Source organism: Leuciscus leuciscus (assembly GCF_965113295.1).
Source record: "Leuciscus leuciscus genome assembly, chromosome: 19".
In the NCBI taxonomy this organism is placed as follows: domain Eukaryota; kingdom Metazoa; phylum Chordata; class Actinopteri; order Cypriniformes; family Leuciscidae; genus Leuciscus; species Leuciscus leuciscus.
The window spans coordinates 38,356,810-38,382,697 of NC_138743.1; the positions used below are offsets into that span (position 1 = coordinate 38,356,810).

A 25,888-nucleotide genomic window follows, 5' to 3' on the forward strand; every position below is an offset into this window, starting at 1 on the left:
AAGCTAGCTTGGAGGAAATACCTGAAACATTAAAACCACTGGTTACACCTTTATATCTATAATTCTTTCCTAGTATTAACATTATTTTCAAATAATACATGACGAGCTATAGTTTGATATTCTACAAACTTCACATGAACAATAATATTAACTGGAAGCGACTATTATTTAACTCAAAGATAAATGTTTGCCCTGAGCGAGCGCAGGGTCACGTGACTCGGCCAGTACGTCAGCACGCACAGTGATTTGGCGTCACGTGACGCGCTGTGCGTACGCGGCGGAATTGGAAGTGAAGATGGCGGACGAGGAGGCCGAGCAGGACCGCGGCGAGCGGAGCGACGCTTCCAGCGCTCTGAACGCGCTCGCAACGCGCCTGGAGGACGCCGCAGCGGCCCTGAGGAGCAGCCAGGAGTCTCCCGGCGAGCGCGCGTCGCAGTACTGCTATGAGTTCTGTCAGGTGAGCGCGCATTCACAGCAGCGTCCAGCTCAGTCGTAAACACAGGTCCCGCGGAGGAGAAGGTCTGCCTCAGTGTGTGTTCGACGAGCTCACACACTGCCCTGCTGTCCTAACGCGTTTATAGAGGGTCGCTGTGGTATTCCGCGTCGTTGTTGTGTCTGAATCAGTGAGTGTGTGTGTCGGACGCAGGACTGTAAACAAGCACGCAGCGCGCGCGCGCGCACACACACACAACTGCAGAACCATCACCACCATCATCATCATCTTCATCAATAACAGCATCATAACCCATCACACACTGCACAATACTCTCATAATCCTACACTAGTCCTGCACAACATCATACGTCACACCCAGGACATCATCATTATAGTCTATTGCTAACCTCAGTTTCTCAATGCTAATCACTAGCAGACCCTTACACACTTCATCATCTTCATCATCATCATCCTCAGTCTCTCAATGCTAATCACTGATCACTAGCAGACCCTTACACACTTCATCATCTTCATCATCATCATCCTCAGTCTCTCAATGCTAATCACTGATCACTAGCAGACCCTTACACACTTCATCATCTTCATCATCATCATCATCCTCAGTCTCTCAATGCTAATCACTGATCACTAGCAGACCCTTACACACTTCATCATCTTCATCATCATCAGTCTCTCAATGCTAATCACTGATCACTAGCAGACCCTTACACACTTCATCATCATCATCCTCAGTCTCTCAATGCTAATCACTAGCAGACCCTTACACACTTCATCATCTTCATCATCATCATCATCAGGGTCTGTGTGATGTGCACTGATTGACAGATTATAACAGTAACAGTGTAGTCTGACTGCACATCACTATCATAATCTGTCAATCTATGATTATTATATGCGGTGAGTGGCAGATTATGTGGTGCAGGATCTTCATAATGTGAGCAACATTATTAATTACTAGCTGCACATCTTCTTCATCATCATCATCATCATCATCATCTAGCTTGTCATCATAACTTGAGAAAAGACATTCAGTTTACCTGTACATCTGTGTGTGTGTGTGTGTGTGTGTGTGTGTGTGTGTGTGTGTGTGTGTGTGTGTGTGTGTGTGTGTTAACCTGAGTGTGTGTGTGTGTTAACCTGAGTGTGTGTGTTAACCTGAGTGTGTGTGTGTGTGTTAACCTGAGTGTGTGTGTTAACCTGAGTGTGTGTGTGTGTGTGTGTGTGTGTGTGTGTGTGTGTGTGTGTGTGTGTGTGTGTGTGTGTGTGTGTGTGTGTGTGTGTGTGTGTGTGTGTGTGTGTGTGTTAACCTGAGTGTGTGTGTTAACCTGAGTGTGTGTGTGTTAACCTGAGTGTGTGTGTGTGTTAACCTGAGTGTGTGTGTTAACCTGAGTGTGTGTGTTAACCTGAGTGTGTGTGTGTGTGTGTGTGTGTGTGTGTTAACCTGAGTGTGTGTGTGTGTGTGTTAACCTGAGTGTGTGTGTGTGTGTGTTAACCTGAGTGTGTGTGTGTTAACCTGGGGCCTGTACCATGAAGCCGGATTAGGTGGCTAGCCAGCTATGTTTCAGTTTAGTTTCCGCCAACCCTGGGTTTTAGGTACTATGAAAGTAGCTTGGCTTTAATCGGTGTTCGTTGCCATGGTATCTTACGCTGCACGGCTAACCTGCTCCGGGGCAGGTTATGTTCTGGATTCAAGATCTCAGACTGAAGTTTGACCAATCAGCTGAGAGCAAAGAAACATATAGGTGACGTAACTTATTCCCAGTGTCTGTTGCAATGACTTCACCTTTTCTTCCAAATCCGGTGGACATCTCAGCGCAAATTTTTTGACGAGCACTTCGTAGAGAAAGAGTTTTTAGCCAGACAAAATCCCCTTGCCTTTCCTGATAGTTACTTCTATGAAAGATACAGATTTTCCGCGGAAGGAATGTCTTATCTTTGCGAACTTCTTGAGCCGCACATAAAGAATTTAACACGTCGAGTTCATGCACTTACTGTACCGCAAATATTGCGTTACGTTTTTTTTGTTGCAAGTGGTACATTCCTGCACGGTGGGTGACGCACAGAAGCTATAGGGGAAAACACGGTTTGTCGAACCATTGGTAAGGTGGTCCTCGCTCTGCAGGAGTACATGAATAGTTTCATTAATAGTGTTCCCCGGACATTTATCGGCCATGTCCATAAAAGAGGGCTTTTATAAAATTGCCGGTAAGATATATTGATAGGGTGACATCACATGAACACATTTTATTTAATTTTTTTCAAAAAGCAAATTGCACAAATGTACTATACAATATAACACATGTTAAGAATTATTTTAAATCTTTATTATTATTCTGTTAATCTTATGATAGGATTCCCTAGCTTTCTTAGTAGTACAAATACGTTCTATATTTATGTAAAATGTGCATGTATGTTTAGCCTATGTGTAATATAGCCTACATGCATAATATGTGCATGTATCATTTTTTATATATTATAAAAATAGGCTATAGGCTATATTACACATATAGGCTACACATACATCATTTTACATAAATATAGAACGTATTTGTTTAACTTACACATTAACAATCAGCAATCTTTCTCCAACAGTCTTCTCTTGCTTTGGCAGCAGAGACCGTATTGTTTCGAGCTTGAAATACATATTTAAATTCATCGTAATTCTGAATGATTATCTCTTGCTCATCGCTCTCACTCTACCCGCGATTGGTTGTTCAGTGTCGACGTCACTCTTTTATGTGCACGCGCGCGTAGAGTAATCATAGCTTGAGGATCAAAGCCTGAGTTGACAGAGAAAGTTGATGAGCTGCATCATGGTACCAATAAAGCCTGATTACATCGGTTTGGTTTTGTCAACTCAAAACTAATCCTGTAACCCCGAGTTTGTTCAGCTACCTTCATGGTACAGGCCCCTGAGTGTGTGTGTGTGTGTTAACCTGAGTGTGTGTGTGTGTTAACCTGAGTGTGTGTGTGTGTTAACCTGAGTGTGTGTGTGTGTTAACCTGAGTGTGTGTGTGTGTGTTAACCTGAGTGTGTGTGTGTGTTAACCTGAGTGTGTGTGTGTGTGTTAACCTGAGTGTGTGTGTGAAGGTCCACAGTTTCCCTGTGATGAACGTGTGTGCGTGTGTGTGTGTGTGAAGGTCCACAGTTTCCCTGTGATGAACACGTGTGTGTGCGTGTGTGTGTGTGTGCGTGTGTGTGTGTGTGCGTGTGTGTGTGTGTGTGTGTGTGTGTGTGTGTGTGTGTGTGTGTGTGAAGGTCCACAGTTTCCCTGTGATGAACACGTGTGTGTGTGTGTGCGTGTGTGTGTGTGTGTGTGTGTGTGTGTGTGAAGGTCCACAGTTTCCCTGTGATGAACACGTGTGTGTGTGTGTGTGTGTGTGTGTGTGTGTGTGTGTGTGTGTGTGTGTGAGAAGGTCCACAGTTTCCCTGTGATGACCGTGTGTGTGTGTGTGTGTGTGTGTGAAGGTCCACAGTTTCCCTGTGATGAACGTGTGTGTGTGTGTGTGTGTGTGTGTGTGTGTGTGTGTGTGTGAAGGTCCACAGTTTCTCTGTGATGAACGTGTGTGTGTGTGTGTGTGTGTGTGTGTGTGTGTGTGTGTGTGTGTGTGTGTGAAGGTCCACAGTTTCTCTGTGATGAACGCGTGTGTGTGTGTGTGTGTGTGTGTGTTGTCTTCGCTCAGGGGAAGTGTGTGTAGTGTCCATCATCTAGATCAGTGTGTGACGTCTGTATCTGATTCGTTATGAGCTCAACACTGGCACTACTGCATCATACAACATATATATATATATTATTATACGTAATGTCGTCACAATGGTCACGTTCTGCTGTTATATGATGAGCCGTACAGTAGTGGTGATTAATGGTCATTGTTCAGTGCTCACTTCAGTAACTCAAGCTGCATATATTCATATTTACCTGGTGATCGCGATGGACTGGGAGTGTGTGATGATGTCCTGTGAGTCTCTGACAATATTCATATTCAAACACTTAAAATATTAGTTATTGGCTTTTCCTGCTGTGTGTGTGTTTCTTCAGTGTCGGTCAGTGTGTGTTTCTTCAGTGTGTGTTTCTTCAGTGTGTGTTTCTTCAGTGTGTGTTTCTTCAGTGCAGTGTGTGTTTCTTCAGTGCAGTGTGTGTTTCTTCAGTGCAGTGTGTGTTTCTTCAGTGCAGTGTGTGTTTCTTCAGTGCAGTGTGTGTTTCTTCAGTGCAGTGTGTGTTTCTTCAGTGTGTGTTTCTTCAGTGTGTGTTTCTTCAGTGTGTGTTTCTTCAGTGTGTGTTTCTTCAGTGTGTGTTTCTTCAGTGTGTGTTTCTTCAGTGTGTGTTTCTTCAGTGTGTGTTTCTTCAGTGTCGGTCAGTGTGTGTTTCTTCAGTGTGTGTTTCTTCAGTGTGTGTTTCTTCAGTGTGTGTTTCTTCAGTGTGTGTTTCTTCAGTGTGTGTTTCTTCAGTGTCGGTCAGTGAGCGTCCGCTGCTGCTCCAGGGCAGAGTTTCAGTTATTAGCATAACATAACCCCCGATGATTGATTACAGTAAGAGTTTGTGTACATGATGCTCTTACACTGCATACATTTCCAGAACAGAAATCTGAACATCGCATAAAATCAGGTTTAATATTATTGGTGCCGTATTACAATCACATGTGTTTCCAGAGGGGGATCTATCTCTTTTTATCGCTCAATAAGTCAGAAAATACTGTCAACAGACAGAAAAATAATACTTTTCTCCATGTTTTAGGAATAAGTTGCAAATGGATAAAAGCCGTTCATAGAAACACTTCAGTGTATTGTAGATGTTTCCCACTAGAGTCTGAAACACACATTATGAACAGCCGAACAGTGTTTTAATGCAGTGTTTTGCCTGTAATGTAGTGTCTACACACACACACACACACACACACACACACACACACACACACACACACACACACACACACACACACACACACACACACACACAGACAGACAGTACTGGTGTGTGATTGTGCTTCAGAAATACATGTGTGCTTGTGTCTCTCTGAGGTCTCCATCCCCCGATGATGACCTTTAGAGTCTGGTCACACGCCTGTGTGTGTGTGTGTGTGTGTGTGTGTGTGTAGAGTTTAGGCGTGTTCATCGTGTAGTTAGATGAAAGTGTAGCAGCAGTGGTTTATATATCTTCATCAGTGTTGTTCAGACGGCGGACCCGTAGCGGCGCGTGTCCCCAGCCGGAGCCTAGACCAGTAGAGCCTAGACCAGTAGAGCCTAGACCAGTAGAGCCTAGACCAGTAGAGCCGAGACCAGTAGAGCCTAGACCAGTAGAGCCTAGACCAGTAGAGCCGAGACCAGTAGAGCCGAGACCAGTAGAGCCTAGACCAGTAGAGCCGAGACCAGTAGAGCCGAGACCAGTAGAGCCGAAGACCAGTAGAGCCGAAGACCAGTAGAGCCGAAGACCAGTAGAGCAGAAGACCAGTAGAGCAGAGACCAGTAGAGCAGAGACCAGTAGAGCAGAGACCAGTAGAGCCGAGACCAGTAGAGCAGGAGACCAGTAGAGCAGGAGACCAGTAGAGCAGGGGACCAGTAGAGCAGGAGACCAGTAGAGCAGGAGACCAGTAGAGCAGGAGACCAGTAGAGCAGGAGACCAGTAGAGCAGGAGACCAGTAGAGCAGGAGACCAGTAGAGCAGAGACCAGTAGAGCAGGAGACCAGTAGAGCAGGAGACCAGTAGAGCAGGAGACCAGTAGAGCAGGAGACCAGTAGAGCAGGAGACCAGTAGAGCAGGAGACCAGTAGAGCAGGAGACCAGTAGAGCAGGGGACCAGTAGAGCAGGAGACCAGTAGAGCAGGAGACCAGTAGAGCAGGAGACCAGTAGAGCAGGAGACCAGTAGAGCAGGGGACCAGTAGAGCAGGGGACCAGTAGAGCAGGAGACCAGTAGAGCAGGAGACCAGTAGAGCAGGAGACCAGTAGAGCAGGAGACCAGTAGAGCAGGAGACCAGTAGAGCAGGGGACCAGTAGAGCAGGGGACCAGTAGAGCAGGAGACCAGTAGAGCAGAGACCAGTAGAGCAGAGACCAGTAGAGCAGGAGACCAGTAGAGCAGGAGACCAGTAGAGCAGGAGACCAGTAGAGCAGGAGACCAGTAGAGCAGGGGACCAGTAGAGCAGGGGACCAGTAGAGCAGGGGACCAGTAGAGCAGAGGACCAGTAGAGCCGAGACCAGTAGAGCAGGAGACCAGTAGAGAGCAGAGGACCAGTAGAGCAGAGGACCAGTAGAGCAGAGGACCAGTAGAGCAGGAGACCAGTAGAGAGCAGAAGACCAGTAGAGCAGAGGACCAGTAGAGCCGAGACCAGTAGAGCAGGAGACCAGTAGAGAGCAGAAGACCAGTAGAGCAGAGGACCAGTAGAGCAGAGGACCAGTAGAGCAGGAGACCAGTAGAGCAGTGTTACTCAGCGCTTCAGGAGTCTTTAGCTCAGAGACACTGGTTTCTTCACTCAGGTTAGAGAAGGTTGACATTAATGCAGTGGTTCTCAAACTTTTTTGGTCATTCCCCACTTTAGACGAGGAGGAATTTTCAAGCCCCATCGCCCCGACACAATGCTAATGAAATGAGCAACAAGCTTAACATGTTCCAATTTATTGAACTAACAAGTTTTATCAGAGTAAAAAGTTGTATCTAAAATACAAACTATATACATCAAATAACAGAAAGTTAAAAAAATAGAGAAAATAAAAGTGCAGCTGTCAATTTTTTGGACTAATTTCAAAAATAGAAATTTATCCATGTTTTGTTATTGTTTTTTTTCAAGGCGACTGTTATTTTAGAACGTTCCCCCTTAATGTTTCCATGGCGACGCGTCAAATTTGTCCACAATAACACTGTATGACAGATTGTTTTACTCGTGCTTATGTGTATTTAAATGTCTGAAACCGAAAATAAACATTATTAGGTTGAAAACACTGCATAGTTGTGATATATGACAGCGCTGAGCTCGTCCGTCTCTGGCTCAGCGCAGTGGCAGTGATGTCACTTCACGGAACATTCTAAATCCCATATGTGGGACCGTACTCTCAGGGGCACAGAAATACAAATCTCTACTCTCTAGTCTAGCGCGCGGTCTTGCTCCAGATTCCGGAAGATTTGATCATTACCATATAAGGCATAAAAAGGAAAATGTCCTCCTGTGTGGCGCGCCCCACCTGTCACGTCTCTATTCCCCACCAGTGGAGCGCCACACAGTTTGAGAAACACTGCATTAAAGGAAACCGTTTCTTTCCCACCGTCCCAGTGTCCTCCTGTCCTCGGCATCAGGAGCGTCCTCCTGCGAGTCATGTGACTAGGCCTGTCGCGATAATTAAATAACCGTCTGATCGCGATTATTTGATCTAACCGCGATTGTTTTAGACAACCGCGATTATTGCGCTCTTTTATAGGTCTTCCGCACAAGGGGGAGTCATGGACCAAAAGAAATAGACAAGCACTAATTAAGTTTTCCAGCAATATATTCAAAGTCATCTGAAGCCATTCTATAGCTTAATGTGAGGGACAGAAATATATTTACATCGTTAAATTAAAGTTCACGGAAACTCGTCTTCCCTCCTCTGCAGCTGTCAATCATTCTCCGTTCAGCGTTCAAACAGCGCGCCTCGTCCGGTTACGACAGGAAACTCACCAATATGATATATTTATGTTATAATACTTGATCTGTAGAAAAAGGGCTATGGATTTGCATAAAATGATTTTATTTTGTTATTTTATTTGCTAGAGTTTTATTTTGCTGGAGTGTATTGCTGTTTCTAAACGACTCGCTACCGTGTGCCTGTTAGATCACACACAGCACAAGGACTATGAATTGGCATCAAACGCACAATAACTGGAATTTAAAACTGTGAAGAAACAAACGATCAATAAACTGTTGGACAGATATACAGATACACTAGGATTTGTGAGCTCGACATTTCTTTGCTTTGTGCCGTGAAGTTTTAAATCTGCATTGTGACCCTATGTTGCTTTGAGCACATCATTCTGCACCCGTGAAACGCATACGTGCTTTGTGCCGCTCTGTTTCGAAGTGTTTCATATTTTCGTGTTTTTTTGCACTGTAAGATTATTAAAAGCCTATCTTGTTCTGTTCTGTCGTATATATCATATCTTGTTGCCCCATTAAAAAGCTGCACAATACATTTAAAATAAGCATAATTTAATTGTATATTATTTGTGTGTAGTGTGTAGTGTGTGTGTAGTGTGTGTGTAGTGTGTGTGTAGTGTGTGTGTAGTGTGTGTGTGTAGTGTGTGTGTGTAGTGTGTGTGTAGTGTGTGTGTAGTGTGTAGTGTGTGTGTAGTGTGTGTAGTGTGTGTGTAGTGTGTGTAGTGTGTGTAGTGTGTGTGTAGTGTGTGTGTAGTGTGTGTGTGTAGTGTGTGTGTAGTGTGTGTGTAGTGTGTGTGTAGTGTGTGTAGTGTGTGTGTGTGTGTGTGTAGTGTGTAGTGTGTGTGTAGTGTGTGTGTGTGTGTAGTGTGTGTGTAGTGTGTGTGTAGTGTGTGTGTGTGTAGTGTGTGTAGTGTGTGTGTAGTGTGTGTGTAGTGTGTGTGTAGTGTGTGTGTGTAGTGTGTGTGTGTAGTGTGTGTGTGTAGTGTGTGTGTGTAGTGTGTGTGTGTAGTGTGTGTGTGTAGTGTGTGTGTGTAGTGTGTGTGTGTAGTGTGTGTAGTGTGTGTGTAGTGTGTGTGTAGTGTGTGTGTAGTGTGTGTGTAGTGTGTGTGTAGTGTGTGTGTAGTGTGTGTGTAGTGTGTGTGTAGTGGTGTGTGTGTAGTGTGTGTGTAGTGTGTGTGTAGTGTGTGTGTAGATAGATAGATAGATATATAGATAGACAGATAGATAGATATGTGTATACATATCTTACATACACTACCGTTCAAAAGTTTGGGGTCAGTAAGATTTTTTAAAATGTTTTTAAAATAAATATCTTCTGCTCACCAAGGCTGCATTTATTTGATAAAAAAAAAGTCATATTGTGAAATATTATGACAATTTAAAATGACTGCTTTCTATTTGAATATATTTTAAAGTGTAATTTATTCCTGTGATCAAAGCTGAATTTTCAGCATCATTACTCCAGTCTTCAGTGTCACATGATCCTTCACAAATCACTCTAATATGATGATTTGATGTTCAAGAAACATTCATTATTATTATCAATGTTGATATACATAGATATATAAATAAAATGTAATTAATACATGAATTAATTTTATAATAGTACTAATAGTAATTTGTAATTTGTTTTTATCAACATGTTTAGATTTCATAAAATTACGGTGCAGATTTTTTCAAGAATTACTTTTGCTGCTGATTAATACACTAACTAAGTTTATTAAGAAAATTGTCATAGCTATTGAATATATTTATTTAATATTTAAAGGTGTAAACTGTAATCTTACACAGCAAAATGATAATTTACAAAGGATTAAATCCATCACAATTATTTAATGAATGAAGCACACAAAAAAATTATGCCAAAGCCCTAAAACAGACAATTAATCGTCAAAGCCCTAAAACAGACAATTAATCGGCATAACCGCAATTATTTTTTAGACAATTAATCGTCACCCAAATTTCATAATCGTGACAGGCCTACATGTGACCTCTGATTCTGAGGCTGGTGTGTGTGTGTGTGTGTGTGTGTGTGTGTGTGTGTGTGTGTGTGTGTGTGTGTGTGTGTGTGTGTGTGTGTGTGTGGTCATAGATGCTTCACTGTGCCAGTGTTTGGTCCTCTTCATCTCCTCCTCCTCCTCTTCTGCTGAGGCGTACAGGTTTGAGTTCATCTGTCCTAGTGTTGTCAAAAGTACCGAGTTCGTAAACGCCTCTGATTGGCCGTTGTGTTCACGCGCTCATCGGATATGTCTGTGATTGGCTACAGTGATCAGCGCACGGGAGCGTCTGAAAGCAGGACCGGTCCACTGATAGACTCCTGCTTACAAACGCTCGAGTGTGTGTGTGTGCGTGTGTGTTTGTGTGCGTGCGTGTGCGTGTGTGTGTGTGCGTGTGTGTTTGTGTGCGTGCGTGTGCGTGTGCGTGTGTGTGTGTGCCGTCGTATGTGTGTGTGTGCGTGTGTGCGCGCGTGTGTGTGTGTGTGTGTGTGTGTGTGTGTGTAAGCGCTCGCTGACGAGCCTCATTGATGTACATTTACAACATGTTTTTAAAGTGCTGATCGCTGTAGCCAATCACAGACTGATCTGATGAGCGCATGAACACAACAGCCAATCAGAGGCGTTTACGGTTCTGCTTAAAGCCTCACATTTTTAACATTTCAGACTCAGTGCCGAACTCAGTACTTCTGACATCACTAATCTGTCCAGATTCACCCTCTCCGCCTCGGTCTGACTGGATCTGATCAGCTGTAGGACAGAGCTGTACTGAAGGGTGATAACACTCAAACTGCAATTCTTTTAAAAATTAAATTCAAACCAATTAAAATGCGTAGGCAACTAAATAAGTATACAACAGTAAAATACTATTACACTTACACTGCCGTTCATACGTTAGAGATCGGTGAGATTTTTTATGTTTTTAAAAGAAGTCTCTTCTGCTCACCAAGGCTGTGCTTATTAGATAAAAAACAATTTAAAATGACTGTTTTCTATTTAATATATTTTTTTAATTATAATTTATTCCTCAGATGAAAGCTGAATGTTCAGCATCATTACTCCAGTCTTTAGTGTCACACAATCCTTCAGAAATCATTATAATATGATGATTTGATGCAAAAAAAAAAATTCAATGTTGAAAACAGTTTTTACAATTTGTTTCTTTTATGAATAGAAAGTTCAAAAGAACAGCATTTATTTAAAATAGAATATTTTCTAACATTATAAATGTCTTTACTGTAACTTTTGATCAGTTTAACTCATCCTTGATGAATAAAAGTATTGATTTATTTTATTTATTTCCCCCAAAAATAAAATTAAAATTCTTACTGACCCCAAACTTTTGAACGGTCGTGTTTAATGTTACAAAAGCTTTAGATTTCAGATTAATGCTGTTCTTTTGAACTTTCTATTCATCATAGCATCATGAAATAAGTGTAAAAAAAAGTTTCAACATTGATTATAATCATAAATGTTTCTTGATCATCAAATCCTCATATTAGACTGATTTGTAAAGGATCATGTGACACTGAAGACTGGAATAATGATGCTGAAAATTCAGCTTTGATCACAGGAATAAATTACACTTTACAGTATATTCACATAGAAAACAGCTGATTTACATTGTAATAATATTTCACAATATTACTGGTTTTGTTTGTATTTTTAATCAAATAAATGCAGCCTTGGTGAGCAGAAGAGACTTCTTTTAAAAACATTAAAAATCTTACCGATCTAAAACTTTTGACCGGTAGTGTAGTTATTTATTTTATTTATTTTTTGTATTAAAAATAACAAAGAAGCACGTTTCAAACATTAGGATTAATGCAATAGAACAAGCATACAATGTAAATACTTTTATCAGGTACAGGTTTTATTTAACATGTTTTATCATCAAATTAAGCACTATCATCAATGTTTTTGAAAAATAAATGTATAAAGGAATATGATTGTTTAAAATAACCCAGTGTTGCGTTACCCGAGCGCTTCATACCAGCTTGCATCGGCCCAGAGTGAAGGTGTGTGTGCCGGTCAGCTGGTGTAAGTGGTGTGTGTGTGGTGTGCGCAGGCGCTGGTGGAGTACGCTGGCCTGTGGCGGGTGGAGGAGGAGCCGCTGCCCGTGCTGGAGGTGTACATCAGGGCTCTGCTGAGCTTCGCACAGGTGTGCCCGCTGCTCTCGGCCCACTGCGAGAAGGTGCCCGTCGTGCTGGAGAGGCTCTCGCTGTAAGTGTGCTCTTCTCCGCCCTCTGTGCTCATGTCAGGGCTCACCTCCGTCCTGGAACCGTCCTGAAAAACTATTTGAACCGTCCTAAAGTGAATGTCAACCGTCCCAAAATAAACATGTTGTTTTTGTACTTTGTTATTATCATCTATAGTTGTTAGTTACATAATAAAAACACCATTAAAATGTTTATGATATATATTATTATATTTATTTAGCTCCATTCAAAGTAGTTATCTGTAAACAGGTAAAAAACAGATTTAATAAAAAATAACAGGAGTTAAATGCTTTTTTGTATTCATGCAGAACAAATCTGTGCAGTTCATGCAGATCAAAATACATACAGCTCAAAACGTTTTTGAGTTGGTTGGATTAAAAAATAACAAATAAATACTGGTGACTACATATCTCAAAAATATCATCATTCTTTATTCTTTCAAGCAGCAAACATATTTATTTGTATGAATTAAATATAATGTATCATTATTAAAGCTATTAACGAGTAGTGAATGCTTTTCTCTTTTTCTTTTGTTGCTTGATCAATATTAAGGACACAGACCGCATTAGGTTTAGCACTGTCACTTTAAGACATCATGTCCAATGACATGCGGATCCATTGCACTGATGCACATCCGATACACTCAAAACTGTTTAAGACATAACCAACATAGTTTACGTGAATACTCTCCAAAACGGACATTTCGACATAATGTTGTGTGTATTTGTCCACTCAGACACGAAAGAGAGCTCAGTTCAGTACTCGCGCGCTGTATAGGTGTCTGTGTGCATGGCTGCACGCTTCGGGTCGGGTGTGTGCGCACAGAAAACCGTACCGAATAGAGCTCTTTTTTTGCGTCGTCACTCTTATTCAGATCTATATGTCTTCTCTACTCATTCTCCCAGACGTTTAAGTTTTTTAACGTTTTATGAGACATGCATGTCAGCCCGTGTGCCGCTGGGTAGATCAGCACGTCACAGTACAAATGTGCGCATCTAACGCAGGACATCAGTTCTGACTGGATCGCTTCCCAAATCGTCACTATCTAACATTTTTGTCTAGTTTTTTTTCGTTGACGAAAATGTCAATAGATTTTCTTCATGGTTTTTGTAATTCAAAACTAGTTTTATTTAGTTATCGTCTCGTTTTTGTCTGTGAAAACAAGCCATGTGAGATGTACCGCGAAACAAGTCTCCGGGTGAGTAGCCGGCCAGTGATAGTAACTATAGTAACCGCATGAGAAGACGCGCTCAGTTGTAGTCAGCGCTTGGTCGGTTAATTTGGGCATTTTCTAAGTAAGTTACCTTAATAGGCTAGTAATAAATGAACACACATACAAAAATGTCTTTCGTCCTGTAGGCGTCCTGGAGAATATTTCTGTTCGTCCTAAACACATTTTCGCCGTTAGTCTCGAGCCCTGGCTCATGTGTTACTCAAGTTTATCCTGTGAGTTTCTGTCGTCTCTCTTCTGCAGGAGTTGTGCAGAGTTGCTGATTTCCATGCCCAGGAACATCCCAGATGCACTGTGGGACAGGTTCAGGTCTTCTGTTCAGGTATGTTCACCAGGCTGAAGCTCTTAGGCTACGTTCAGACTGTCAGTCTGTCATTGCAGTCAATTGCAAACCTCTCCATGTTGCGGTGGTTGTTGTATTTGGCGTATTCCTACCATCACAAGGTCACTGCCACAGAACCCAGTGCAGATATTCCAGAAAACGAAAGCTGCATGGATACACACATCGGATCTGAACGGTTGCGATACACAGTGTGGTCATCAATAATTATGACCGCCGCTAGCGTAGCTAGCCGGTCATATAGGGATTGTCAAAGTTTTTTTTTTTTTTTTTTTTCGTCACCTTACTGAATTTTTCGTCAACGATACCAGGGACACCGAAGCACCGGGGAACATGAAATTTGGTGGGCATGTAGCCCCACTAGACTTCTAAGGAAAAATTTCGTTTGGTCCCCGGGGGCCACTACCCCCCCGCGCTGGGCCCCCCCAAAACCAAAAAAATGCAGTTTTTCCTAAATAACTACCTGAACCGTGGCACCGAGGATGAAGACATTTTTATGGTATGTTGGTCTACTAGACTTTTACGGAAAAATTTCGTTTGGTCCCCGGGGGCCACTTCCCCCCCCCCGCGCTGGGGCCCCCGTAAATTTTTCGTCAACGATACCAGGGACACCGAAACACCGGGGAACATGAAATTTGGTGGGCATGTAGCCCCACTAGACTTCTACGGAAAAATTTCGTTTGGTCCCCCCACCCCCACCCCCCCCCCCCCCCCCCCCCCCGCGCTGGGCCCCCCCAAACCCAAAAAAATTCAGTTTTTCCTAAATAACTACCTGAACCGTGGCACCGAGGATGAAGAAATTTTTATGGCACATCAACCTAGCCCATAATCACTCATTTGTGATTTGCGCCCCTCCCATAAAAAATGAAAATGCAATATTATTCTGCTTTAATCGCCCCTATCTTCAGTGGAGATGTTCAGAACTGCACCATATTTCATGTGTATGATTAACTTGACATCCTCTGGGGGTATCCTCTGCTAAGTTTTGTAGAATTTCATCCATGGGGGGGTATAAAATAAATTCATTTATGTGCACATTTAGTGACTGTACACTCATCGGCCTGTAGATGGTGCTGTTGAGCGAAGGGTTGCTGGTTTAGGATGATTAGATTAGATTAGATTAGATTCAACTTTATTGTCATTACACAAGTACAGGTACAAGGCAACGAAATGCAGTTTAGGTCTAACCAGAAGTGCAATAGCAGCAAGTGCAGGATATACAGTGGTTCCATAAGTGCAGAACATGGATATGTACTGAATAAATATAGAGTTGAATACTATTATAAACAAAAATTTACAGATAGATTGTCCTATGAATATAATATACAGATAACTATTACTGTGAACAGAGTTTACAGCTAGATATGTACTGAATATAATAATATACAGATGGCTATTACTATAAACAGAATGTTTACAGATAGATATGTACTGAATATAATATACAGATGGCTGTTACTATAAACAGAATTTTACAGATAGATATGTACTATGAATATATATACAGATGGCTGTTACTATAAACAGAATGTGAGCATAATATACAGATGGCTATTACTATAAACAGAATTTAACAAATAGATATATGTATAAGTTAGGCTAATGAGCAGTATAACAATGGATTTAAAGTAGTGCAAATAAAGTTTGGACAGAAGCTATCCGAGTGAAAGTGCAGTGGAAAGTAATTGCATATTACAGTTAAGGTACGATATTGCAATGTATATATAAACTCCTGATACTGTCACACACACACATGCAGGAATACAAACAAACGCAAGCATGCACACACACTGACATCCACACGCACAGACACACACCCATACACACACATACAAATCCACATGCACAGACACACACACACACAAACACACACGCGCACACATGTACGCACACATACATACACGCACAGACACACAGACACACACATACACAAATACACACACATACACACACACACACACACACACACACAGACAGACATGCACATACTATTACTTTTTTTAGGTATATACATAAACACGCAATACAGCCAAATTACTCCACGTCATTTATTTTTGTGGAAAGCCAGTGCAGGCCTGAGCGGCGGTCATATTTTGTACCGCGATGCGGTACATCTAGTTTTATATCAGATTCTAATCGGATACTGACAGTGTGAACGTAGCCTTAGTTACTGTTATCCGCATTGATCAGCTTTGTCGTCTACTACAGTAAAGTAAACAACTGGATAGACAACAAATAAGTTTACTAATGTTTGTGCTGTGGTGTCTGTGTAGATCGCCCATCCTCTGGTGCAAGAGAAGGGAATCGGTCATCTCGTCATTCTCTCCACCATCGCACGAGAGCAAGGGGTCTGGACCAATCCCACACTGCAGGCCATCCTCACCAGTGACACGCCACCGCAAGAGACGGGTGAGAACACATGAACTAGTGTTCCTCTCTTCGTCAAATACGACCTGACTACAGTCAGCCTGTCGACCTGTGTTACACAAGCGCTGAAAGTTTTTATTTTCTGCCCAGTGCAAGAGTTCCTCGCCCTGGAAGGACCAACACTCCTGAGGATGCGAGTGAAGCACCTGATCAAAGAGGGCTGTGTAGATCAGGCTGCGTCGCTGGCCAGGGCCTGTGCCGAGCTCTCAGAGTTTGAGGAGAAGGCACACTTCAAGCAGATGCACCTGGTGTGTCTGTGCACTGTTGCTCCGCAGGAACTCATCATGGAGGAGGTAAGAGCTAAATACTTCTGCTTCTGCATCTGACCACTCCTGCTCAGATTTAACAGTTATGAAAGTATTCAAGTATCAAGCCAAAGCTTTAATAAAGTTTAATTGCATTAAAGTGTGAATTAGGGCTGTCAAATAAAATCTTGAATATTCATCGAAAAAAAGAAGAAAAAAAACTGCACATTCGAATGCAAAAACTTTGTGTCAAGAGGCGCATGAGACATGATGAGCAATGTTTAGATGTGGAGTGAGTAGAAGTGGAGTGTTTCTGAATGGTAGTTTGCTATCTTGTGTTCATGTAGTTCATGACGCTGTGTGTTGAAGTGTGTTTTCTCAGGTCACTGATGCACGAACAGTTTTATGCACTACTGTAACCTAATTTTCCTTGCATGCACATTAAGAAAATTATTATGTTTTATTTGAGAACAACTGTTTGAAAAGTTAATGCACTTTAAAAAGTGAATGTCCATTCATTTAAAAAAAAAAGATGCGATGCTTGATTTGGTTTATATTTTCTTATTGCGCTCGCTTGCGCCCTCTTGTGGCCATAGGAAACTACAATACTTTTTTCCTCTAACATTGAGCATTGCCTTTAGAATTTGGATATAATTCGAGTTGTGCTAATATTTAAGAGAGAAATTCTAATTTAGCTTTTCATCCATTTTGACAGCCCTAGTGTGAATTCAAATTTGAACTTGATTGTTGTCATAAGATTTTCATAATTCAGAGTTCAAATTATAGGGTTTACATCTGCAATTTCTTTCCCTTCCTTTTCAGCTCTCAAAAGTGGACTGTCGTGATGCTCTAGAGATGATCTGTAACCTTGAGGCAGATGGTGACGAGAAAGCTGCATTTACATTGTGCTCTGGGTTTTTGACCCGTCAGATTCTACAGGAGGATACCTACTGTGCTTGGCAAGTGTCACATGTTTCCAATCCTTGTAAAATCAGTGTAAAATTGGGAAATGAAAAATAAGAATTTTCTGCAACTATAATAAATATCTTTAAAAAAGGCCTTTTAATTTAAAGTGTGCTGAGGGATGTTGTTTGTAATCTTTGGCAGGGAGTTGACTCTGTTCTGGGGAAAACTGCTCAAACGATTAGAGCCTTCAGATCAAGGCTTTTTGGACAGATGCCGTCAGATGTCATTTCTGTCTAAAACTGTGTTCCACCTACTCTTTTTCATCAAAGTCATCCAGTCAGAGGTGAGCCTGTTCTTTCTCTCGCCTTCATGCTGTTCATTTTATATGTGATCAAATGTCTTGAAAACTAAATACTCCTTTTCCAAATCAATAGATGGACAAAGTTGGACTTTCGACTTGTGTTGAGATCTGCATACGAGCTCTGCGATTGGAATCGTGCGAAGGGAACACCAAGGCCACTGTCTGCAAAACCATTTCTTGCCTCTTACCCTCTGACCTGGAGGTCAAAAGGGCCTGCCAGCTGACAGAGTTTCTCCTGGAGCCAACCGTGGACTCTTACTATGCAGTGGAAACTCTTTACAATGAGCCAGACCAGAAGCTAGATGAGGAAGACCTACCGGTGTCGAACTCGCTGCGCTGTGAGCTCCTTTTAGTCCTCAAAACCCTGTGGCCTTTTGATCCCGAGTACTGGAACTGGAAGGCATTAAAACGCCACTGTTTGGGTCTAATGGGGGAGGAGGCCTCAATTGTGTCCTCCATTGATGAACTGAACGACGGTGACCCTGAGGACTTAGGGGAAGAGACCAGCATCTTTGGTGAGGAGTTCAAGGACGTCTCACAGCGCTTTCTGGATACAACTAATGAACTAAATGAAATGGAAGATCAAAAGCAGAAGAACAGAGAGTTGAAAAAGTTGAGAGAAAAAGGGTTCGTCTCAGCCAGGTTTAGAAACTGGCAGGCTTACATGCAGTACTGTGTTTTATGCGATAAGGAGTTTCTTGGTCACCGAATAGTGCGTCATGCGCAGACTCACTTCAAAGATGGATCCTACAGCTGCCCGATATGTTTAGAGACCTTTGAAACAAAAGAGACTCTTGAACCACATGTTGCATCGCATGTTAAACTTTCTTGCAAAGAACGCCTCGCTGCAATGAAGACGAGCAAGCAGTTATCCAACCCTAAAACGGCTGCTCCTGTCATAGCTGCCCTGAAAGCTAAAAGCAGTGAAAATCAGGTGCGTAAAAACAAGACAAAAAACAACAGTGGTGGGCAATCCAACAAACTCAGTAATGGAGCTGCCAATGACTCTGATTGCTTAGACTTCAAAAACAGTTGTGAAGGGAATATTTGTCCAGTCCAAAGCTGCAGGAGGGGATTTAGATATTTCCGAAATCTGGTTGCCCACGTGAAAGATCATGGCGACAACGAGGAAGCAAAGTGCTTCCTTGAAATGCAGAACACAAAAGTTGTGTGCCAGTATTGCCGTCGTCAGTTTATCAGTGTTGATCACTTAAATGATCACCTACAGGTGCACTGTGGCACCAAACCATACATTTGCATACAGCTTAATTGCAAAGCCAGCTTTGACTCCAATGCCGAACTACTCGTTCATAAGAAAGACCACCCAGTCTTCAAGGCTAAGTGTATGTTTCCGGGTTGCGGCAAGATTTTTCATGAAGCCTACAAACTGTACGACCATGAGTCACAGCATTACAGAACATTTACCTGCAAAGCACCAGACTGTGGTAAAGTGTTTCATTCACAGTCTGAGTTAGACCTCCATGCTGAGAGCCATGTGGTGAAAGTGGAAGCCCAAGGCACTGACAGTCAAAGTATTCAACCAGAAGACAGTCAAAGTATTCAACCAGAAGAACCTCATCCAGACCTCTCCAATCAAATAGATCAGGGCTCTGCTCAGCCTGACTCTCTCTCAGTCCCCCATTTCAATGACAACAGCACAGGGTTTCAAGAGGATCGTCCATCTGGCATGGGGATAAAGCATTCTGTTGAAAATATGCTAAGTAGCGCTTTTACAGTTTCCGCTCAAGACTGTGTCCATTCTGGGACGAGTAAACCTGAACAGCATCCCATCCAACAGCAAATCCCTCAGATCAATGACCACTTGGGCCAGTCAGCTGTGGGCTCTCACTTAATTCAGCATAGACCGGAGGAATCTCTTTTGGAGGCCTTGATGAGTGATTCAGATCCCATGCCGTCTACGTCTTCATACCAGAGTGTATTAGAGGACTTTCTGCCTGTCCCACCAACTGATGGTCAGCTGCAGACAGCTGATTCAGGTACTACTCCATTATACAACAATAACAATGGAGTATTTCGGCAGTACAGTCCTAATCCTTTAGCTCCGGTTCAAACATCATATCAGAGCCTGTGTAGTCGCAACATGGCCTCTCCACTACAGACTTCCCACAATACAGCACCACTTGTTTCTTTGGGTCAGATGCTTCCTCCTGTTTCTCAGACACTTCCTCTACAAATGGCTTCCGTGCCAAATAATGTACAAGTATTGGAAAACAAATCGGTGAAACCTGTAGATATGAATGTTGTCCAAGTGGTGAAAAACAAAGAGAGACACAAATGTCCCTATGAAACATGTACTCGAGACTATAGCTCTTACAGAAGTGTTACTAAGCACATGAGGGCTGTTCACTCTGAATTTTACACACAGTGGAAACTAGCAAAGAAGAACAATGTTGCAGTCCAATCCACGCTCAGATCTGTTCCTGTAAACGGAAGCCTCAATTCAGTTGTGAATCCACAAGACCAGCTGGGCCAAAGAGTTGCCTGCCCTGGTGTTCAGACACCGAATCCCCTCAGCCAGCATCCTCCCTACACAACAAACTGCACAGTTCCCCCGCAGAACCCCAACTATCCTTCGGTCTCCTCTCAAGTCACTGCTTCCCCTGGGCATATCCGTACCAATGAAATGGACAATATATTAGATCCCATTGTTCTCTCTCAGCTTGGAAATGGCACAAATCAGTCTCAAATGGCAGCAGACCACTTGTGGGACCCCAGGAACAATCCAGTACTCCAACAGCAGATATGTAATTCTCAATCAATGACCCAAAACATGAACACACTTTCTAGCAATCAATTTACTTGCATGAATGCAGCTTCTAGTGAGGACACACAGAAGAGAAGTATGAGCTATACTACTCTTCAACCGCAGAATAATACTAATGTTTACCCAGCCCCAGCTCAAGCGGACAGCGTTCAAAAACTCAATGGCACCTCAGATGAAAGTCTACATTCAGTCGGCAATCTCAGTCCACCGCAGCAAATTATGGGTCCTAATGTAGTGGTAGCCCTTAATTCTGTAGTAGAGACAAATCTGGGATCTGCTCAAATGTCTGTCTTGCCCCCTTTCGGTGACCGTTTGAACAATTCAGTTCCTAAAGATTCTTCAGCAGATTATACACGGCAAGCAAATGATAATTTCTCTGCAGTAACTAATAGTCAGTGTGTGGTTAAGTTGGAGAGAGATTCAGCTTTAGGTTTACCACTTCAGATCAATGAAACTCCCCCATCAAATAGCAGTTCTCCAAGTCGTCAGATTAACACTGGAAATGTGTCCAGTGATAAAGGCATCAAAAAAGTTAAACGGAGCAAAAGAACAAAATGGCCTGCAATTATTAAAGATGGCAAGTTCATTTGCTGCAGGTGTTATAGAGAATTCCCGAGTCCTAAATCTCTGGGAGGACATTTGTCAAAACGGGCTCATTGCAAACCATTTGATGAAGCAGACTTGACAGCGGACCTCCCTAGCTCATTTCTTGATCTTCTTAACTCGCCTCATCCAACACCATCTTCATATGTGAACCTGCCTCAGCATAAGGGCCCTCTTGATCCAAAACTATACCCAAATGTCACTTTCCCCCAAGCCAATGGCACCTATAACAGCAATGACAAACAGATGGGGGGAGTGTTTAAGCAAAGCTCGTCAAATCTTTGTGTGAGTTCTGGACAAGAACAGCAGACGGTTCCAAACCCCTCTGGTCCATATGCCCAGAGCAGTCGTATGTCTGAAACTAGTGTCATACAGCACACTGGTAGTGTCAAACATCAGCTTCAAGCAAGTTATTCTGAGATATCTAACCCACTGTTTAGTGACGACGTCAGTGATCCTCTTCTTTCTCAATTGTTGGCTGATGACCAGTCTACATCCAGCCTGAATAGCGGTACATCAGATCACGTCAGTCAAATTCTACAAGCTGAAACTTTAAACAAAATGAAAGACATCAAGGAAAGAACAACCGACAGTGCAAGTGACTTGTCAAATGATGGACTTCTGGCAGCCATGGCAAGTCTTGCTCAAAACCTGGTGTCTGAAAAGAGTGTCAAAGAAAGACTACGTGAACAGATATTGGCTGGAGACCTTTACAAAAAAAGCAGCAGCTTGCCTCGTGGATCAAGTGTTGACAGTTCCTATTCTCAAATGTCTGTAGCAAGTCCTGACATTGGGGAACCACAACATACCTCAAACTTGATTGAGAATGCGCCTCAAAGTGAGCTGCAACCTGCTGGAGAAACAGCCAAAGTCCCTGTCGAGGCAGTTTCACAATTGGGTGACATGAGGCCAAAGGATGGCTTAATTCACACTGTTTCATCTGTGCCTTCGGGAAGTGGGGTCAATGATCAGTCCAACAATATGCCCATAACCGAAGTGGATGAAGTGTCAGAACTCCAAAAAGCTCTTGAGAATCTTGACCTAGACAGAGAAGTCAGTGAGGTTACCAAACCGGTGGCTGTTCCTGCAGTGAGTGAAGCACAGCCTAATAAGCCCCAACCAGAGCCTAATGATTTACCCAAGGAGATACCAATTTATGTGAAACCATTTGTATGTGACACAAACGGTTGTAATTACAGTTGTATGACGAAAGATGCTCTTATTAAACACCTTGTCAAGATCCACAATTACACTGATAAAATGTTATCTCAAATGAAAGACCAGTTTAATGTTGCCCCTTTCGGGTGTCAAAAATGTTCCAAGGCCTTCACACGCAACTCTAATCTCAAAGCCCATTATATGTCAGTTCATAACTTTTCACAGGAAGAAATAAAGAGGATGAAAATTAGGCCTAAGCCCATTCACAGACTCCTGGATAGTGATGCAGGAAGCCCTTGTCCAGTGCCAGAAATTCCTAATCCAGTCAAAAACACTCCACGTGTGGATGCACGCAAACAGCAGAAAGATGCTAAATGTACATCAGGCTCCAAGAGAGAAGGTCATGTCAAAAAATCACGTTGCATCGCTCCATCGCTAGTCCAGAAATCATCTTTTGTGCCTCAAGGCAAAAGTCCTGCATTGGGAACACAAACAGTAACTCTGCAAACTCAGACGGCTGTTCAGCCTTCGGTGATTGTGTCTGGCTGTTCTTCGGTGACTCCAAGAATGGATCAGAACGCAAATGGATGGTTTTCCACAAAGTCTTCTGTTTTTGGTCAAACACATGTGTCACCACTAAAAGAGATACTGCCCATAGCTCCTTTTACACAGAATCCTTGTGCACCAGTACAGACATTAAATCAGTCATTGGACAAAAGGCCCAAACCTAGCAAGCCTCGAGTGGCAAAGCCAAAAGAATCTCCCAAAAAAACGAAAGAGAAAAAAACAGAGATTGATGACGTTTTCAGTCCTTATAGACCTTATCGTTGTGTTCACCAGGGCTGTGTGGCAGCTTTTACAATCCAGCAGAATTTGATCCTGCATTATAAAGCTGTGCATCAGTCTTCTTTGCCTAAATTTGAGGTCAACAGTCAAGATGAACAGAACGAAGAGGAGGTCGAGGACAAGGATGTAAATGAGGAGAGTGAAGACAAGTTGGACGCGGACATAAAGGAAGTGGATGAGTTCAGGTGTCAAGTCAAAGACTGTTCTCGCATTTTTCAGTCAGTTACAGACTTGCTCCAGCACTACCTTCAGCTCCACAAATTAACCCTTGAGAAATCAGGTGCCATGATGTGCAGTATCAACCTGGGCAGGTTTCAATGTGATCAGCCAAACTGCTCAGAGACCTTCACTGCTTTCTGGAAATATATCGGCCATGTCGACAAAGAGCATAAAGAAACCAATCCCTCTAAAGTCGAGCCCATAGAAGGGATGTTCAGATGTCAGGTGGAAGGATGTGAATGCGCTTATAGCACACGGTCAAATCTACTGCGGCACACCATGAAGAAACACCAAGACGTGTACAAGCGGCTGCTCATGAACCCACGAGAAGGCGGAAGTGGGGTTAAACTGGGTCGTCCCAGGAAGTATGAAAAGATTGAAGTTGTCGAGAAGGAAAACAGAGAGACTAACAAGAAACCCATTAAGAAGGTAGCTATTAAGAAGGTAGCTCTTAAAAAGAGAAAAGCTATTAAAAACAATTGGACCAAGTATGGGAAACCCATTTTGAAAACACAGGAGGAAGCCTCCGCCATGTGCACCAAACGCTTACAACTGCAGTACGCTTGTATGATAAAGGGTTGCGAAACGGTGACCAGTTCTGAGCGAAATATAATGAAACATTATCTTCAGCATGGGCTCCCCAAACAGTACCTGGAAGAACAGAGGAGCAACTTTATTTATTGTAAAAAGATCCCCCGGTCCAGGTACAAGCGCATCGCTTCCCGGAGCGATGACACGGATAAATCGGAGGAGAGCTCCATTGAGACGACCGAGAATGATGAAGTCGCCGAGCCCGGCCAGAGTGAGTCCGAGTTCTCGAAGCCCACGTCTGAGAAGGAAAGCACCGAGGACGTGGATCTGTCTGACAGCAAGCCTTCTACCGACACGTGCTCGGAGATATCGGTGGTGGTCAAACGACGGAGGGGGCGTCCGCGCAAGATCGACTGCGTAAAGAAAAAGTCCTTCGGACCTAAAAGGGTGACGAGACTGAGGAATGCAAGGAGTTGTGCAGTCAACTATGTGGACTTGAACACCGATTCCATGTCCTCCAGCGCTACCATGACACAGGAAGACGTCTCTGGGCAAAACACACTGCTGAGTTCTTTCAAGCCCATTGGATTTGAGGTGTCCTTTCTTCAGTTTCTGCAGGAAACAAAGACATCCCATAAGAGAAAGGCAACGGTGCCGCTGAACGGGAGTGCGCACAAAAGACTGCAGACTGCTTTCCACCTAAAGACTGCGACCGTCGTGTGCAAAAGATCTGACGCACAATTGCACTCGAGAGATGTCCTTAAACTTGTTGAATTTAAAAATCCCCAAAAGTTGACCTCACTCAGCAATGTCACATTTGAGGTGCAAAAAGTTTTTTCTGATGTCCTTGAAATTCTTCTTAAGCAGCTTCATGAAATGCGACCCACAGTGATCCTTGAAAAAGACAACTAGTGTACAGACCCTCATGTCATGTTGCCTGAACTCAGGATAAAAGTGGGGAAGAACTTGCTGCAAACCAGTCATTAGTTTTAACCGCAAGTCTGTCTCTATTCAGACGTGAATGATGAATGATTGTTGCTTGTCGAGGAGCTGTGGGGATGTTCTATGATTGAAAAACACTACACCCACTATCTTAAAGGTCCCTAGTGCGATGTTTATTACTTAACAGAACTGTGTAAGTTTAAGCTCACTTTATAGTTGCAGTAGATGATGAAATACCTCTAAAGCATGTTTGTCCTTATGAAGCCGTTCAGCACATTTCTGTTGCCTTTGGAGTTGAATTTTTTTTCTTTTTGAGTATTGTATAGACTCGTACTTTTTAATATTCCATTGGACTCTTTTTCTATCCAGCTGAAAGTGAATCATTATCAATTCTGATGTTATGTAGTGCTGTGTATAATTCGTAACTGTTTTGGTCCTTGTAAATCGGAAATTTGTCAATAATGTTGTGTGTGGCGCTTTGATCAACCACTGCCACCAGCAGTCTGTATGTTAATCAATAGCAACCAATTTAATACAGCTTGCATTTTGTTACTCAGTGTTGGTCTCATCCTTAAAGGCAGTCATATGGTTTTGAATGGTGATATTCTTATGAGAGATTAGGTGGTTGATGTCCACTATAATGCTGTGTTTTCTTGAATACATGGTTATGCATAGTTACACGGACATTATGGTGTAAACATGTTTTTTTTAGAGGTTATGTCCCCTCAAGTTAAACAGCTTACACATGTTAAACGGTGTTTTATTGAAATTCTAGGAAAATATGATTAGCTCAGTACCAGAGGTGGAAAGTAACGAATTACATTTACTCGCGTTACGTAATTGAGTAGTTTCTTTGTATACTTCTACTTTAAGTAGTTTTTTAAATCTGTCATTTTACTTTTGCTTAAGTACGTTTTGTTTGAAGTATTGTACTTCACTACATTTTAAATCATATCCATTACTGAGTAAAAAATAATACAAGGGAAAAAAAATCACGCTTAGGAA

The 25,888-nt window shown here is 42.6% G+C and overlaps 2 protein-coding genes across 2 annotated transcripts in view; one reads left to right on the top strand and one right to left on the bottom strand.

Moving 5' to 3' along the window:
* Positions 1 to 25,888, bottom strand: part of LOC309482544 (uncharacterized protein) — a 332,446-nt gene that overhangs the window by 170,873 nt on the left and 135,685 nt on the right. The window lies entirely within an intron of this gene.
* znf292b (zinc finger protein 292b) lies at positions 280 to 25,435 on the top strand. The gene is made up of 8 exons (XM_082147803.1): positions 280 to 457; positions 12,139 to 12,293; positions 13,764 to 13,842; positions 16,134 to 16,269; positions 16,378 to 16,580; positions 17,355 to 17,495; positions 17,644 to 17,781; positions 17,873 to 25,435. Exons 1-8 carry the CDS (start codon positions 296 to 298, stop codon positions 24,851 to 24,853), a joined length of 7,995 nt encoding a protein of 2,664 aa, XP_082003929.1. The 5' UTR covers positions 280 to 295; the 3' UTR covers positions 24,854 to 25,435.